Raw genomic sequence first — 18,764 nt, 5'->3', positions numbered from 1 at the left:
TTATGGCACTGTCAAATGATGAAGGAACGACTCAAACATGATCACATGATGAAGGAACGACTTGTCAGACAAGAGGTGAGCTCATCATAGGCTAAAGACCCAGGTAAATAATTAATATTTTCCGTTTCTTATAGCATTATAGTTTTGTATTGTTTGTAGTGTGATCAACGTTTGCTTAAGTACTAACTTTAGATGTGTTAGGTAAGTAACACATAACATTTTACTTACATTTTGCCAAAATGACTCAAAAAAAGGTTTGTTCATTTTACTGAACGAGACTCAAAGGACAGAGTCAGTAAAATGATCCTAACTTCCCATCACTATGTCACAGTATGGCAAGGGGTGTAACATTTCCATCACAAGCTTGAGGTATTCAGCCTATCACAACAGACTGGATAGCAGATAGGATTTATTTTGTCCTCCCCCCAAAAAAATAACAAAACAAGGAAAATGTTAAACCACACAATATCTTTTGCATTCTTTTATTTAAAATGCCAATATATAATACTTAGCTGTTTTTGTGTGTGTGTGATTAAATGGTATTTACTTGCCATTAAACATTTGCAGAAACATTTTGGCACACATAAAGGGCAGGAAGGTGGAGCTTAGCTCTAAAAGTGATGATGTCACAATAGCCACTATCCAATCAGGGGGAGGAACGAAGGAGACTACTGTGTGTGTGTGTGGTAAGGTGGTGTACAACATGGGCGTTTCGAGTAAGAACACTAATCCTCAAATCCTATGTCTTTTTTTCTCTTGGTAGTGAATATATTTGATGGAGAAGTGCTTTGACTTATTAAATGGTGCATCATTTCAGAAGCAGAATCTGGGCCTACTATTTCAGTAGATCAGACACAGAAGTGTGTGCATTTGTGAGAAAGAAAAATGTTATCCTAGTTTACTCTATTCCACTACTCTTCTGTAAAAGTACAGGTAACCCAGGTCCTTAGGTGGTTTTTCAGAGGCACAAACTTTCTGATCGTTGAAGATTACCCACCTGAAAGAAGCAAAGAATGACAATGAATACATTAATACTAAGAAAAGTGATATTGCTGTACAAGCGCTGCATATGAATGATGGAGAAAGACAGATGGATAGAGAATCTCACTCACTGTTGGTCTTTCTTGATGTGGCAGACATAATGACCACACATTGTGCTCGTTCCCATGTGACTGATGAATGCAAAAAGCTCATACTCTACAGGACAAAAGAACAGGAAAGATGTGAATCATTAGAAGATAAAATATTATATGATAATTACAATTAAATAAATACAACAGAAACACATACTTCCTGTTCCATCACGTACACGTGCTCCTGGAGGAGGTTCCCGACTGGCTTCACTTTCTCCTCCTGAGCGTCCACCCTCAGACACATCCATGGACTCCAGATCATCCAGATGAGAGAAGATCCAGTCCACAGCTCGCTCTAGAACATTATTCTACAAATACAAAAATTGACAAATAGGATTTGAATCTCAAAGAAATCATCAATTAACAAAATGTCATGTGAAAGGAAGCAAAAAGCATTTGTAACATACTGATTTTTAGCATGCTGAACCTTAATAGGTTTAAATGTCTTTTTATATTATGAAGTTTACAGTTTTGGCTAGCGGTTACTAAAATTTAGGACCATGATTTGTGTGACTTAAATGCTTTTAAGCAATAAACATTAAGTAGAGAATCTCAGTGATGCCACTTCATGGGTGCCAATTTAATAAATAATAAAATAAAAAATTTATACTGAGGTTAAAACCATTGTAGCAATTGGGTTGCATGCAAAATGGGGGAAACTTTTGGAATCTTTTTGTATCACTGGTTAACAGAGACAGAGGGAAGTGTCTCACCGTAGCTCTGAGAGCACGAGTGGCCTGGTCTCGACTGAATCCCATAGAAACGATGGTTACTAGGTGTTCCTCAGGTAGACTCTCTGTGGGTGTGGTGCCAGGAGCAGAACTAGATCCAGCCAACACTAGAGGTGCGGAGAAATCTGCAGAAGTTCACATAGAGACTATTACTGGAAATCTGCATCCTACTTGTAACCCTCTTCACAGCTGACACTCATTGATGAATGTATTTACCAGAGTCTTCCATGTGTCCCATCACCCAGTTCATAGCAGCATCAATGCCAGTGTTGCCCGTGTAGTACACAGCCTTCCGGCACGCCTCCAGAGGAAAGCCCATCTCACACAGCTGAGACACTGTAGAGTCATCCAACACCGGAGCTGAGAGACATACAGAGAGACAGAGTGCTCTACAGACATGTTTCAATAATTACATACACTGAATGCTAATGAAAAGTGTATTAATTAAATTAAACCAATGCTTAGCGGAATAGTTAACCAAAAAATAATAATTTGCTAAAAATGTTTTCCCCCTCAGATAACCTAAGAGTAGTATGTTTATTTCTTCATCTAAACAGATTTAGAGAAATTTAGCATATATCACTTGCTAACGAATGGATCCTCTTCAGTGAATGGGTGCCACCAAAATTAGAGCTCATATAGCTGATAAATAATCCAACAACATGTCTCCAGTCTACCAATTATCATCTTGTGAAGTGAAAAGCATAATTTTAAGAAGCAAATTTATCAAGATGTTTGTTTGTTTTTTCAATGAGAAATTATCTCATCTGAATCAGGAGATAAACATGAGAACAATCACCATTTAAAAGTGAAAACCGTTCAAAACAGTTCTAGCCAATATATTGTGTGTATATATATATAGATATATATATATATATAGATATATATATATATATATATATATATATATATATATATATATATATATATATATATATATTCACACACATAGGAGATGGATTTTTTTCACTGGGCGAAGCATTATTATGGATTATAGACAGCTATTTTGGCCAGAAGCAATGCTTTAAAATTAAAATGGCTTAATGATGGATTTGTTTCCTATAAACATGCCGCTGTTCACTTCATAAGTTAATTGAATTGGAGTTGTGTGGATTACTGTGACATCTTCATCAGTAGTTTGAACTCTCATTCTGATGGCACCCATTTACTGCAGTGGATCCACAGGTGAGCAAGTGATGTAATGCTAAATATCTCCAAATCTGACCCGATGAAGAAGGGAGAGTACATTGAGCAAATTTTTAGGTGAACTATTCCTTTAAATCCAAAATAAATTACATTTAATTGAAAACTAAATATTAAGACTAAGGCTGTATGAGTATCATTTATATAGAGCAAATACATGTGTACATTAAAACAAATGAATATAATAAAACCAAATTAGACACTTAAAGATGAGAGCAAAGGAAAAAGAAAAAAAGAATGAAAGACAGGCTCAAGTGGCAGACAGATTAGGTCAGAAAGAAGAGAAAAGACAGACTGACACAGCAGTGGGGAGTAGAGAGAGTCGTCGTCCTCGTTGCCATGGGAGCCCAGGATACCTTTAACCTCCACATCAGGGGTCATGAGAGGAAGTGGAGCCACCTCTGGCAGAAGCTCCTCCCCTGGCTGCTGTCCCATGGCACGGAGCGCGCTCAGATCCAGTGTGTCAGGAACGTCAATGCTCACATCTATTACAATTATTACAATAGTACATTAGTATTTAAACTAGGGCTGTCAACCAATTAACAGAGCAACAGAAAATTATTTATACTTCAGGGCTGTTGAATGCTTTAATCTGATTGGCTGACAAATGTTCTGAGGTGTGCATCACCACCTCGGGTGTGCATTATTTTTCTAAATAATTAATCGTGCAGAATGAAAAAGTTACATTATCAAATAGCTTAATAATATATAATTCACCTAATTTTTTTGGAATCCAATCCAGGCCGAAGGTGAATTTCTTAATTTGGATGACAAGATGGTCAGGAAATGAAGCGAAGCGAGTGGTCCTAAGAGACAAAGAGATATAAAGATACTATTACGCACGCAAGAAAATCAAAGACTAATTAATAATTAAACAAACATTATTACTTAGTGGCAGTGGTTTTGGCTTGCACTGCAGAGCTCCAGAAGTCTGTGAGTGTTTCGGGTTCAATGAGAGCAGCCAAACAGGAAGCAAATGGAATTTGAGCACGTGGTGCAGCAGAGGGAGGGGCTCCAGATGACTCCGCCTCCTCCCGGTGACGTTCTGCTTCTTGTAGCTCCTCTGTTAAACAGAAAGAGAAGATGATAAATGAGAGGAAGGATAAAGCCGTATGGATACACAGAAGCATAGTATGAGTGTCTAACCCATATTAGTTGCCTGGTCCATGGGAACAGGCAGCTGGACTATGTAGTCTACTCGTTGGGTATATTTGGTCTTTTGTGACTGCTGGCATACAATCTTCTCCTCCACTAGGAAGCGGAAAGCTTCTGAGGGATTCATGCCAGACCGACAGTTTCTCTAGACAGCATAAATAAATAGGCAAAATGAGTGAATGCTAAAGTAAATAGTGTAAAACAGACACTGCAAGAGAAAGTCATCATCATTACCTCCACCATATTTATAAAGTGAAGAAGAAACTCCTGTGCATCCTGCTGCCGATTGGTAGAGAACTCAGGGTGGCCTTGTCCAACCAGAGCTTTGAACATGCGAGGTGCTATGCCAACCTGGTCACCCTTTACAAAGAAAATCATATCTATAAATTGCTTTTCCAATGATGAGCAGAATCAATTTCTGTATTTTTCCTGCATTGTCTCATTCCATACCAAAAATATTAATGTAATATATAAACAAAGTCTACTCATCTTTCATGAATGAGACCCGATGTTTGTGTACATACCCTGGGTTCAGTGGAGGAATTGGGGTCATCCCCGGGGTCAGGGGCCGGTTTAGAGTACTCTCCTGACAGAAGGCCATAGCCCAGCTTTGCTCTGATAATAAAGAGTGGAAATGATGGAAGATACAAATTTCGATTACTTAATAAATTTGTTAATGGTGTTTAAGCTGTTTGATGCAACTGAAGCAGATGCTTTTTTTTTTCTTCCCCTTTTCCTTTCAGGTAGCAGGGAGAATTGATGTATGGCGACCTCTGCTGGATATATGTTATCACTGAAGCCCCTTCAGTATCATCACTAACAGAACTAAAGAGCTCAGCCTGAAATTAAAATTCTTTCTTCATTATGTCACTCTTATGTAGCTCAAAACCTGTATGACACTCTTTCTGCTGTGGAATATGAAACTGTTCATGAACACTGAAACTGTCAATCTCCAAATATGAAATATAAAAATGGTCCATAAAACCTGTACTGCTCTATATTCCTGGTCTTCTTAAGTCATGCAAGGGCTTTGTGTGAGGAACAGACCATTTATGGTATATTTTCAAACACTGAGCATAAAAACTTAATTGACATCAGTGATTGGAAATGCTTTGTTTTGTTTAACCAAATGTGGCTTAAAATGTACTGTATGTGGAAGTGCAAATTAGATTTGAAAGCAAAATTAGATATTTTAAAGTATGTGTGCATGTGAGAGTTTGTGGGACAGGTACTCACACTTGAGTCTTAAAATCCTGGGTTGGGTCACTGGGCGCCTCATTAAAGATCTTGTCAATGTTGGAAACGTATCTAAGTATCAGTGAGAGAAAACAAGATGCATTTAGAGGTTTTAATTCAGCAACAATAGTTCCATATAAACAAACAGACAAAAAAAACCTTTTCTACTTTAATATATTTTAAATAATTTAATTCATTAAAATTGAAGATTTAAAATGTTAATTTAATTAGTTTTCAGCAGCCTTTTCTCAGTTTCACATGATCTTGCAGAAATTATTCTAATATGCTGATTTGATGCTTAAGAAACATTTCTTATTAGCAATGTTGCAAACTGCTGTGCTGCTGAATATTAATTCCTTATTTTAAATAATATTCAGTGTTTTTAATAATAATACAATTAATAATACAATTTTTTCATTGTCTTCAATTAATAAGTTCAAAATAACACCATTTCAAACAAATCTTTTGTGACATTAATTTCTCTTTTGACTAATTTAATGATGAATAAAAAAAAAACCCTTACTGATTCCAAATCTCTGAACAGTAGTGATTATGGGTATGTTGTATATGCTCATATATCTGGCTGAAATATTACTGCACCAACATAAAAACTCACGGACAGATTGGCAAACGTTCTGAGAGGCACTGACTTGGTCTGGAAGTCTGGGATGGTGAAGAGCACTTGCATGACAGAGTTGAGGTAGCAGCTGTTTCCCAGGTTCTTCATTCCGGTCAGCCCCGGGCCCCACAGGGGTCTCAGAGTGGTACCTGACTCCTGAATCACCTCCCACTCTCCCACACGCTGGTTCACTGCGATCTCCAGCTCAGTCATGGTTCTTTCCGTCTAACAAAGAGAGAGGGACACACTAAAATACAGCTTCCTAAACACTTTAAGAATGAAAGCCCATCTAGCAGAGATTTTTGGGATGACAGTACCTTTTCCATAGTCATCATATCAATGCCAAAGTGGGAAAGGTGTTCTGGAAGCTTAGAATCTAATACCATATCATCTTCGTCATATGAATAGACATCTGCAAAGACACATACATCACACATTGTTATTTTATATATATAAGTCCTAGTTAACAGTAAAGCATACATAACATCACTGGCTTGAAATATTCAACGTCAGCATGATTTAATTAGACTCCCACAGATTTGTGTGACAATCTCACCTGCTCCGTCAGGTGTTATTGTGCCGAGTTTGACAGCCAGTGGGTATCCAGTCTGCTGGTAGTGCAGGAGGGCGTGGTTATTGCCCCCTGAGCCATCAAAATATCTCCGCCCACACAAAACCTTCCCGTCTGTCAGATTCATCCACAAGTTTTCCTGTAGGTCACAGACCTCACACCTCCAACCACTGAAAGAAAGATGGAAGGATGTAAATGTAAACAATCACTTACTCGAACTTCCACCACGGATCATGTTTTCAGAGCCTTGCTGTACATATCAAAGTCACACATGTGTATACCAAGGAGGGATTTTGACCCCATTGTCGAGTTGTTTAAGTTCAGCTGCATGTTTTGACTCCTGTCGCACTTCTCCGTCCCACTGCTGCACCTGCAAAGTGTGCGACACTGAGTCTGCTGCCTGCAGCCCCGCCATCGACAGAGACACCTGCAAGAGTGAAAGACACCAACACAGCCAATCAAAGTCCGCTCCGTCAAAAAGTTTAGCATTCACCTAATTATGACTATATATTATTACATGGTGAAAAATTATTTTAAAAGATCTAATAATAAAATGACTCACCCGTTCCCGAACAACATCTGACATGGATGCTAGATCATCTGATGTCACTTCCTGTCGGTCTGGGAACAGAACCAGCTTAACTTCTTCCTCATACTGCTCCTGCTCAACATCAAACCCTCCCTCGATCCCTGCAAGAAACAAATACAACCTTTTCAGGCTTTTACATAAACTTACTAACAACACACAACTGGGAAAACTAACATGTACTAAAATATGTAGCAAAGATTGAGGGCTAAAGAACGCAGGGGCTTACCAATTGCTAGTCTTGTGGGCTTCTTTTTGGGAGGGTCGCCTGATCCAGAATTGCTATCATCCTCCTTCTGATACACAGACATGATCATGTCTATATTTGCCATGAATCAGCAGTTAAAATGCAGTCATAATACATGAAGATGTAATATGTTAAAATATTTCCTTCTATACCATATTAGTTTGCAAAGACATAAGCCATGTGTATATTGATTTCCAGAAAAAATCTAAAAAAACAATATAGTGCCCACTCACGTTTTCAGCTGTCTTTTGTTCCTTGTTTTTCATTCATTTTTTTTCCATAGAGATTTTAAAAAAGGATTTCATAAAAGTGTTTACAACATTCACAATCACAACATTACAAACTTTGAAGTATACAAAACTTGGACCAAAAGACAAAAGTTCAAGACTATACTTAAAGTCACAGAAACAGAAGTTAGCAACTGATCTTTTCTTCAGAGTGTATTGGAATATCTTTCGTTCTATCCATCAGTTGGATATCCAATTATTGGATTTTGAGATGTGGGCGGGGCACTCAAAAGTGGAGATGAATGAAAATAAGCTTGCAGGGGTGGGATTTGAGTGGACAAAATGATCTGAGAAATCCTGCATCTGACACCAGAGTGAAATCCCTGGCACGGACCAACTCAGTGCACGATTCTCATATTGGTGGAAATTTCTTTGGAGAATCAAGGGTAATGTAGTTTTTCAAGAATTCCACTGTTAAACATGCTTATTTTAAAATATCAGTTGAATAATATGGCCAGGTGGCTTTAACAAAAGCATATATCATTGATTAGCAACCTTGTTGCTCACAGTTAGTCAGGTTTTACTGGTTTATAAATTATCATTGAAAAAACAATTCCCCTATGGAGAAAATAAATGGGATTTTAACATCCAGAACCCAACTGCTGAAATCAAACATTACCGTTTGTCCCACCCAAATTGAACAAATGGCATGAGTTTGGGGGAGGGACTATCTGTGTGTCTGGCCAATGAAAGACAGGAAGAGTGTCCAGGAAACCTGTTTGATGCCCATCATTTTTTTTTCCATTTGGAGACTTTAAATATTTATGAACGTAAGCCATGCATGATTGTTATTTATAAATGCACAGAATGATGTGTAATGTTGCTTACCTGTGTTTTCCGGGTCCGTGTGATGTGCAGGTAAGCTCTCTGACCGGTTTTGGCATGGTGTCTTTCTACATACTTGCTTCCAAAGCCGAGAAAGCTGTTCATGCAGACGTACAAGCCTCCGTCACTCTCCTGAAACAAATGGAAAGAATTGTTTCAATCGAAACTAATACTGTTGGTGAGCACCAAGCGTTCAGAGACTGTGGCTGGCTCATGCGCATGATACAGAAGCACACAGACTTAAATATGTTTTATTTATTTTTTTGCAGCTTCTAGCTCATCTTAGCCTTATAACTAACCAGCTAAAGTTGCATGTACACACTGATAATTTAAGTGTCATATACACACTGATAATTTAAGAGTGCACAGTCTACATTGCGATGATGGCTCACTTTACATAATAAAGGAAAATAGTGCAAATTTGTTAGCAAACATCACAGCTCATGGGAAGACTAAAGCAAAACGGCAATCTTATGCAAAAATAAATAAATAAATCGCGAAAGTGCGCGATGACGCGTGCCACTAACGTTACTGAACTCACCGGACTGGCGAATGAGAAAGCGCACTCGTCTTTATGAACACGATCTCCGGGCCTCGGAACCCGAATCGTAGACAGAACCGACTTCAATATCTCGCTAACCTCCGTCATATCTGGTTAAACACGATTTGCCTTCACAAGCTTGCCCGCCTGGGTTTTTTTGGCCCCCGCTCCTGAAATACAGCCCGCTTGAAGTCTCTGACAGCCCCCTTCTTTCTCTCTGTTTCCCCTCAATGGAAAGCTGCTTCTGCTGGTCCAGTGTGTTTCATTCGAGGCCAGGGGCGCTACACACACTCGCAAGTGTTTGACCGTAAAGCGCCAAAAACGCGCACATACGCGAATTTAACGATGCTAATTTAATTGTGACATAATAATACTAATATGTACGTTAGCGTAACGTCTTTATGCAAAACTTAAATGATCGTTTTACGCAATACAGCAATATTGGCATAACAATTTTTTTTTTTATCAGTTCACCACTGAAGAGACGTAAACCTTTATTGTTGATTCGCGTGTGTTTTGTGTATTACGGTAAAAATGGAAGTCATGACACTTGTCGAAATGAGAAAGCGGAAATGTTTACCTCATGTAAATAATAATACTGGCCTCGTGCGGCTGGGTGTTTAAATGCGCGCAAAAATGTTTTTATTTTTTTTTTAGATTGCAACTAAAAAATATGTGATGTATAGACGGTGTTGCTTTGGGTTTAGTGTAGACAGTTACTGGTTATCATGTATTTGGATTTGATCCTTATAGATTTAGCCCAAATCTTACAATAAAATCAAAATGTAAATACTTATAAGTATCGCTAGCAACGTTACTTCTAACTAAATGAGGACATATCACATTATGTTGTTTTTATATAAACTCATTACGATTACAACAAGCCAATATAAACCCTAAATAAGAAGGTTTTGTTTATTAATTAAAAGCGCGCCCTGCAGTTTTGTCATTTTCCGCTGTAAATCCTCGAGCGCTCTAAAGTCTGGGGGATTCTGATTGGCTGTCCGTGATTGTGTCGCTTTTCAGATGGAAACAAACGTGAAATCTTATAGAATTAAAACGGGTATAGTTACCTTAGCCCTAAAGGAATCCTTTTTAATTTTCAGAATAAAGATGAATTTGAAATTAAATCGTTTATTCCTTTAAAATAATTTCAAACAAGTTAAACATAACCATTTACTACTACTAAAAAAAAATAATAATGTAGATGTTCACAAGTGACTTTTTTAAAACTAGCTATTTAAATAATTTAATGACGTTTTAGGTAACTTTATAGGTAAAATGAAAAAGAAAAAAAAGAAAAATATTGCGCTAAATTTAACATAAAAATACACTTAGAAATAATTAAAAGAATAAAAAATGACAAAAGCACAATAATTAACATTTAAACTAAAGTTTGAATGAGAAATGAAAATAGTTGAACTGAAAATCAAAGCTTATTCAAAATACTATAATGATGTAAATATAATATAAAGTACATAAACATTGAATCATTTTTATATGTCAGTAATGTATGAAAAATGTACCTTTCATTTTTTTATGACTGGCTTAAGAAATGTTTTCTTATGTAACTGCTTTTGTATCTGGTATAATTTAAAATTAGTTTAAGTGATGCTTTTTAGAATAATAATGAAACAAGGATAGGTAAAATATGATAAGGCTTCAGACCATTTTTCAGCTAAGATGTAACATCATGTATTTATGTATGTATTTATTTATTTTGGAAAATTGTGTAGGAGGATGAAAATAAATCTTAAAGATGACCATGAATAATACTCAAATAAAAGTTAAAATAAAATGTGTGAAATTGCATGTGCTCGTGTGCATACTGTCTGAGCAGTTCTCATATCTGTGGGCAGTAGTGGGGAAGTCTTGGCCTAGTGGTAGAGAGTTTGACTCCTAACCCTAGGGTTGTGGGTTCAAATCTCAGGCCGGCAATACCATGACTGAGGTACCCTTGAGTAAGGCACCGAACCCGCAACTGCTCCCTGGGCGCTACAGCATAAATGGCTTCCCACTGCTCTGGGTGTGTGTTCACTGCTCTGTGTGTGTGTGTGTGTGTGTGTGTGTGTGTGTGTGTGTGTGTGTGTGTGTGTGTGTGTGTGTATGTGTGCACTTTGGATGGGTTAAATGCAGAGCACGAATTCGGAGTATGGGTCACCATACTTGGCTGAATGTCACATCACAGTATAATTGCATCGTTGTGAATCATAAAAGTTATTTTGGTTTTGGGTTGTGTGGTGTTGTGTTGCCAATTTCTTCCCACGTTGGCTGAGCAGACTTTTGCCTTTGAGACAGATATTTGGAGAATGACAGTGTCTGTCAGTCATATACTAGTTCTACACTTCACTATCCTCACTCATCTCTCTTTCTCACTCCTCTTTAAATGAACGGCATTAGCTGTCCTGTATACCACTGTCCGCTGTTACTCTACCATCTTTTTGTAAGAGTGTTCATCATTTTTAGGAGATGTATGATGCAGCCATTCTTGCTGAGCTCTCATCTGATTGGGTGGAAGGAGTGTGTGAATGAGACGCTCAAGCAGACAGAAGAGTGCAGAGCTCAATGTGTGATGGCGTCCCGGGTCATTCCTGAGGAGCCAGACACCATTCAGGGAGTTTGTGAGAGAGCTGCAGGTGAAAAAGGATGTATATTTACCAAGTCTATCAAGTGATTGCAGCCACTATCAGTAGTATAACATCAGATTATTTCAGGAAATAGTAAAAGTCCAGTCTTTTTTTATTTGCAAATAATTCACTTGTTTATAAAAAGAACAGTTTAAATGGTGTGTTGCACCATTAATGGTATATTTTGGTAATTATATATAACAGTTCAGTCAAATCAGTCTTTCTGTGTTTCTTTAGACCTCCCTCTCTCCTTGCTGTCATGCAAACAGATGTGTGTGACCTTAGTGTCAACGTGACCTGGAAGGGTTTCTGCTCTGGAGGAATTCCTGCCCTTCCAGCTCGAGCACTTACATAGTGCACAGTTCAAAGGTCAGATGTCATTGAAAGACGAGCACTGATGTTTCCTACCAGTGTTTACGCACAAATTATTTGGATTATTTACAAATGATTATTATTTTTTATATCTTTGTTCTTCAGTGTTTATTTTTGGTAATATTTATTTTGTTTCCTTTTCAAAAACATAATTCCACTTGGTTGAATAAAGTATATGTAAAGGCACCAGTGTAATACATCAACACAACGGTTCTCTCATGGTTCCTGATACAACTTAAATTTGCATCTTAATTGTATTTATTGTTATTTTGATCTTCCTATGTTATATTTCTAATATCTGCTCTGTATACAATTTCAATGCCAGTGTCAAAGACTATAACTTTCTAATGACTCTACATTATTTATCTAATAACGTGAATGTGAAAAGCATTATGCTAGTATTATTTCTATACTATTATAGTATTTAATAATTTTGAATTAGTTTTTATTTTTAGATTTTCATTTTAAATTTATTCTGAGTTTTAGTTTTTGTTATGTGTGTTTGTTTTTATTAGTTTTATTATTATTAGTTTTTATTTCCGTTTCATTTTTAGTAATTTTAGTACTTCAGACTTTTTATATTTATTTCAGTTAGTTGCCAAGGTAATTTTATTATTATTATTAAAAAATATATAATTTTTGAATAATTATTAGTTACCTCTCTCTGGTGTCCAAGGTGGTAGAGACCCTGCGCTCCTTGCTGCTCTTTTACCCCACAGATTCAGACTCTGAGTAATCTGGAGCTCTACACTCAGACTCTAGAGGGCGACACAGAGGCTCAGGAAACAGGCCCCATGCGGGTATGATACGTGGTCTGTTGGAGTAACTGATGCATGGGAGATGGGGTAGAAAGAATAATGTCTGCATTTATAGATGGGTCAGTCTATTGGATGGATGGATGAATAGATGAGTCAATGGTCCAGATCAATACAGTATTTAAATGACCACTTTATATATTTTTTTCTCTCTCTCAAAGGAAATTGCCAAGTATATCAGCAGAGCTTTTCAAGAAAAGATACTATTGTACTTTGGGATGACAAACTTGGACTTTAAATTCAGTCTCCCGGTATATACCTCTATGCTGTTCTTGAGGGTGTTTTTTTGTCTTACGCCTCTGACCTTTTGTTCTCCTTTCTGACACTAGACAAAAAAGGCCTCAGTCTCAATCTCTGTCCCCATCAGGATCTGTGGACACCCGAGAACATTGTACCCGAAACTCTGAGAGAAACCTGGAGGTGAGACAGGAAAATAGAATTTTTTTTTTATAGAAAATAGAAAGGATTTGGTGAAATACATTTCCTGGCAGATTTAAACTTTTCTTCTTCTCAGAGCAGAGAAAGAGAAACTTCATGAGAAACTGAAGCAAGGCTAAAAAAGTGCAAGAGGTGAATGACAGTGGATTTTATGCAGGTACAAATATATATATATATATATATATATATATATATATATATATATATATATATATATATACACACACACAGAAATATAGGCTTTAGGTTTTTAATAATAATAATAGAAAAAATGGTTATCATTATTATAAAAATCATTATTATAAAAATAACAAATTACAAAAAAGCTTATATATTTAAAACATTCTTCTTTTCTTCCTCCTGCATTTATGTCTTTTCCACTCAGTGTCTCTTTGACTCAGGGGGTCATGTTCCTGTGGTTGGCGTAACAGTCACTATGGATGATCATGGGCTGAATGGGACCAACCGTGTGGTTCTGGATGGAGTCTTATCCCAATCTGAATGTGATCGTGTGATGCAGCTTGCTACTGTGAGCTTTTGATTAATCATTCAGAAATCTGCTGTTTGAATTACTGTTCAATAATCAGTGCATTGCGGGGTCAGCCTACTAATTTAGAGCAGCGGGAAGAATCTCAAATCACATTCTGCATGTGTTAATGATAGGTCGATGCATCCATGGCTGATGGTTACCGTGGGCAACGCTCTCCTCACACGCCGCATGAGAAGTTTGAGGGTTTGACTGTTCTCAGAGCACTTAAGGTGAAATATTACTCAGTCATTACACATACAATGATTCATAAAATTATAGACCACATATACCCTAGATAATATAGAAAATATCTGTTTTCCAGTTAGCTCAAGATGGGCTGGTTGCCAGGTTGTTACACGAGATCGGGGAGACTGTTAAAGTTCTGATTGACTCGTACTTCAGAAGTCACTCTGTTCTCGACTTTGCTTACACACACTTGGAGTGCTTCTCCGCCATCCCAGGTACACGTTCCTCTAATAGGAACAGTCATTCCCACATAAACACACATTATTAACAGGGATAAAATCTTTCTTCATGCATATATGATTTTATGTGTATGAAGGTCATCAGGAGGGGCGTCTGGATCTTTCTCACCCAGTTCATGTGGATAACTGCATCCTGGAGCCAGAAACCAGGCAGTGCTGGAGAGAAGCCCCAACTTACACTCATCGAGATCTTAGGTGCACAGATGTGTACATGATAGATGTACTGTAGGCAAAACACAAAGAAAATTCACAAAAAAATAGGATAAATGATATTTTTCTCAATCTGGATATGTTGTTTTCACTGATTCATTAAATTCGGAAGATTCAGATGATGAAAGACAGAGTGTAGTAAAAATCAGTAAAATTGCTTGTGAACAGCTACCTAACGTTATTTACCTCAGAAAAGACAACAATATGTCTCAAGTTAAAGTGTTGGAGCCCACTTCAACCTTTAGAATGTTTTATTCCTGTTTTTAATTAAATACATGTGAAGAATGAAAGGTTGGATGTTTTTTGCTGAGTAGGTGGCAGAATTTTCAGATGACCTAACATTATTCACTCAATATACTGGCCTTCCCTGCTGAAAAAAAAGCTAATGCCAGCCTAAACTGGTTGACTGTTCTTAGCTGGTTTAATCTGGAAGTAGCTGCTTTTAGCTGGTCTCCCTCTCTAACCAGCTAAAGAAGTGTCCAAAACCCTTCTAAAACCAGCCCACTGATCAGCTATAGCCAGGCTGGATGACCAACTAAAACCAGCCAACCAGCTTAGGCTGGTTTTAGTTTTTTTTTTTTTAATCTATAGAGTGGCCACGGCTTTATTCTCAAAATATTTTGACCTTAATCTCGTATTGCTACGATTTTTGAGACGATGGTTAGAGAGTCAGACTTGTAACCCTAAAGGTAGAGGGTTCGAGTGTCAGGTCCGGCAGGGATTGTCGTGGGTTGAGTGAATAACTAGTGCTCTCGTCCACCCTCAATACCAGGACTGAGGTGCCATTGAGCAAGACACTGAACCCCCAACTGCTCCCTGGGCACCACAGCAATATGGTTACCCACTGTTCACGGTGTGTGTGTTCACTATTGTGTGCGCGAATTTGGATGGGTTAAATGCGGAGCACAAATTCCACATATGGCTCACCATACTTGGTCACTTCACTTCTCCTGTGATATTTTTATCAGCTGTTTAAACTCTCATTCTGAAGGCACCCATTCACTGTAGAGCAGGGATAGGCAACTTCGGTCCTGGAGGGCCACTGTCCTGCAGAGTTTAGCTCCAACCCTAATTAAACACACCTGAACAAGTCAATCAGTGTTTTCGGGATTACTAGATAGATACAGGCAGGTGAGTTTTTATGAGGGCTGAAGCTAAACTCTGCAGGATAGTGGCCCTCCAGGACTGGAGTTGCCTATCCCTGCTGTAGAGGATCCATTGGTAAGCAAAATCTGATCCAAAAAACAAACAAACTTATCCAAATTGTTTGGGTGACTGTTTTACACTCACATAATATCAGTAGTCTTAAACGCTACTTTATTTAACATGGTGTAGGTTGCTTCATTTTTTTTTCTTTCTCGTTCATACTGGATCCATACCACTAGTTGTCAATATAAATCCAAGACCACTGTCAAAGCTATCAACTCAGCTGTGTGCACCTTTAATTTATCATTTATGAATTTATTATTGTTTTCTCAAAATCAAAACCGAGACAAAAAAAAAAAACAGAAGGTACAAGTGTTTAAAGGGATAGTTCACCCAAAAATGAAAATTATGTCATTAATGTCTCTTCTCTCCTAACAGATTTCCATCCCTCTCACTTTCTCCATCCCAGGCTTTATCATTACAGCCCTGATCTCACTTCATCCACTCCAATCCTCATCTGCCCATCACAAAAGCATCACAGAATTTACAGAGAGTGAGAGGTAGAGAGAGAGGGATCAGAAGGTGCGTAAAGGGGAAAACCTGAATGAACACAGTCCCAATGAAAAGGCAAGTGGATAGAGAGTCGGAAAGGAATAAGAAATACAAATAGAGTTGAGAAACATCCCAGTGGAACCGGTAAGTAATGACATTTTTCAGTTCTACATTTTTTTAATTTTATGTTTTGCTACAGCTTTAGTTTTTACTTAAGAATATATATAGAAGTGGGCAGACATATAGCACCGTTGCTCATTGGGTTTCCAGAGTTCAAGTCCCATTTGGTGGTCCTTGCCCTATCCTATCCCCCTGTCTCTCCTTCTCTTACTTATTTTTCACTTATTTTAAAGCACATATTAAAATAATGTTTTGAATTATATTAAATTACCTTATAATTAATAATTAACCATAGTATAATGCATTAACCATAGACAGTTTGGTAATGACTGCATACTACTATTACAGACTGTCTTTGCTTTCAACAAAGTCATTTGATGAAAACTCGAAATTCAAACGATGGCTAGGCCACACTTTCACACTCATTCCCAGCTCTTTCTTTCTGTTTCTATCCATCTCCCTATCTCTACTGTAGCTCTTATCCAGATGCAAAGAGCAGTCAATAATCAGATTGAATTAGATTTGATTCAAAAGGCCTCCCTTAAATTCCTGTCTCTCTCTTTCTTATTAGTCTCTTCTGGTCATGAGGTTTGGTGCTGACGGTCTTATTGGTAATAACATTGCCTTGCCGTTTAGTCCACACTGACAACAAATACAAAAACTCTAGGTATGGTGTTTACCAGAATAGGAATATATATTGATGTCCACTACAGGACAGCTCCCTCCCGCTGGTCCACGTCTCTCCCATCCACACCCTTTGTTCTCTCACTTTCTCCTCTCAAACAAAAATAAACGATTCAACGAAAGGAAATAGCCTACATTTATCCTTGTTTGTAAGGTAAGACATGATGTTCTCGTAATAACTAACTCGTAATATTTATTTTAAAAATGCTGTTCTTTAAGGCGAATGACACACTCTAATTATACAAGCAGACTGGGGTGAACCATCCAAAGTGAAGGGCAAAATCTTTCATTTTAATTTATTGTTTTTTTTTTTCTTAGTTTCTGAAAGCTCAAGAATATTACAAATGAAGGTTCATGTGATGTGTTAATACATTCATTTTGGATTATAAATAAAGTCACAGTAATCATTGTTATGCAGTTAAGCATTATTATTATTTCTGTTCACTGGAGCAGGTGGACTTACCCAAAAACCTATGTACTGTAGATGTATCTAATGTATTTATGAACTAAACCATCTATATATGTAATATCTGACTATTTAAAAGCTGGTGTATGGACGTTTAATATTAGTTTCTTGTTCGGCTCTGACTCATTACGCACTTGTTTGTTTGCGGTGGTGGTAATTTTACATGCATCCTTATTTATGAGGATTTGCTAACCAGTTTGAAGGGAGTTTGAATTGCAAATAGATGTTGAACGAGGATATATACAGGTAAAGCAACAACAACCTCTTCCCACAACCAGTTAAATAAACTGCATTCATGATTGATGTAACAATGAAATGTATATTCATGTTTAGGATAGTTTTCCCCCCAGAGGGTGACCGTGCCTGACTACTGTTGCCATGGGTGAAATGGGGCAACTGCGAAAGGAGGCGGAGAGCCTGAAAGATGAGATTACTGTAAGTGTCAAGAATATGTCTGATTAAATTAAGATTTATTGTTTTTGGTCAAACTCTACAAACATCTATGTTACTTTACAGAATATCACAGATTGATTCTCACATCTCAGTCAACTGTTTAGTGTATGTTTTGTGCTCTACAGTCGGCTCGTAAAGCAGTGCAGGACCTCATGCTGCAGGATCATGTGACGGAGACAGCTATTGTAGGAGGAGTCCAGCTAAAGACCAGGAAGACATTGAGAGGACATCTGGCCAAAATCTATGCCATGTTCCACATGTACGAGCACACCCATAAACACACATTACACTTTATTTTGGCAAAGATAAGTGAAATTAATGATAAAGTAAACAGATATTTTCAATGAGATGGATACACCTAAAAGTTGTTCTTTATGTATGAATCATCCATATCATTAAGGTCATTTAAAAGGGTCATATGATGCGATTTCAGTTTTTCCTTTCTCTTTGGAGTGTTACAAACTCTTGGTGCATAAAGAAGATCTTTAAAGTTGAAAAGACTAAAGTCTCAAACCCATAAAGATATTCTTTATAAAAGTTAAGAGGCAACAACTCCTACCTAAAATGACTCGTTCTAATATGCCCCCACATGTCTACGTCACGGTGTGCGAATATTTGCATAACGCAAAGAAGGCGTAACTTTGATTCTTACTATTGCCGCTGCTGCCATGTTGTTGAGATGCTCTGTGTTTCTTTGTGAAAGCGATATTACTTTCACAAGAGTAAGAAGAAT

At 37.5% G+C, this 18,764-nt stretch overlaps 1 protein-coding gene and 1 pseudogene across 4 annotated transcripts; one reads left to right on the top strand and one right to left on the bottom strand.

The window, feature by feature from the left end:
• Window positions 1–468: 468 nt before the first annotated feature.
• LOC132102920 (ubiquitin carboxyl-terminal hydrolase 5-like) lies at window positions 469–9,535 on the bottom strand. Of its 4 annotated transcripts, none has more exons than XM_059507646.1 (21): window positions 9,135–9,535; window positions 8,597–8,725; window positions 7,715–7,735; window positions 7,464–7,530; window positions 7,211–7,338; window positions 6,930–7,075; window positions 6,634–6,818; window positions 6,395–6,489; window positions 6,109–6,302; window positions 5,459–5,530; window positions 4,747–4,837; window positions 4,457–4,582; window positions 4,214–4,367; window positions 3,956–4,130; window positions 3,785–3,873; window positions 3,367–3,552; window positions 2,081–2,224; window positions 1,847–1,989; window positions 1,291–1,441; window positions 1,113–1,197; window positions 469–997 (listed from the first exon to the last, which is right to left on the bottom strand). In XM_059507646.1, the coding sequence occupies exons 1-21, from the start codon at window positions 9,240–9,242 to the stop codon at window positions 904–906; spliced, it is 2,583 nt and encodes an 860-aa protein (XP_059363629.1). In that variant the 5' UTR covers window positions 9,243–9,535; the 3' UTR covers window positions 469–903. The 4 variants fall into 4 exon arrangements, with proteins under 4 accessions (XP_059363629.1, XP_059363631.1, XP_059363630.1 ...); XM_059507648.1 differs by having other exon boundaries at window positions 3,424–3,552; window positions 9,135–9,523; XM_059507647.1 differs by lacking the exon at window positions 7,715–7,735 and having other exon boundaries at window positions 9,135–9,527.
• A 2,068-nt stretch (window positions 9,536–11,603) lies between these two features.
• LOC132103487 (prolyl 3-hydroxylase 3-like) lies at window positions 11,604–14,629 on the top strand (annotated as a pseudogene).
• The last annotated feature ends 4,135 nt before the right edge of the window (window positions 14,630–18,764 follow it).

Source organism: Carassius carassius, chromosome 24, assembly GCF_963082965.1.
Source record: "Carassius carassius chromosome 24, fCarCar2.1, whole genome shotgun sequence".
Classification (NCBI taxonomy): Eukaryota; Metazoa; Chordata; class Actinopteri; order Cypriniformes; family Cyprinidae; genus Carassius; species Carassius carassius.
This window is presented reverse-complemented; position numbering and strand designations above follow the sequence as displayed.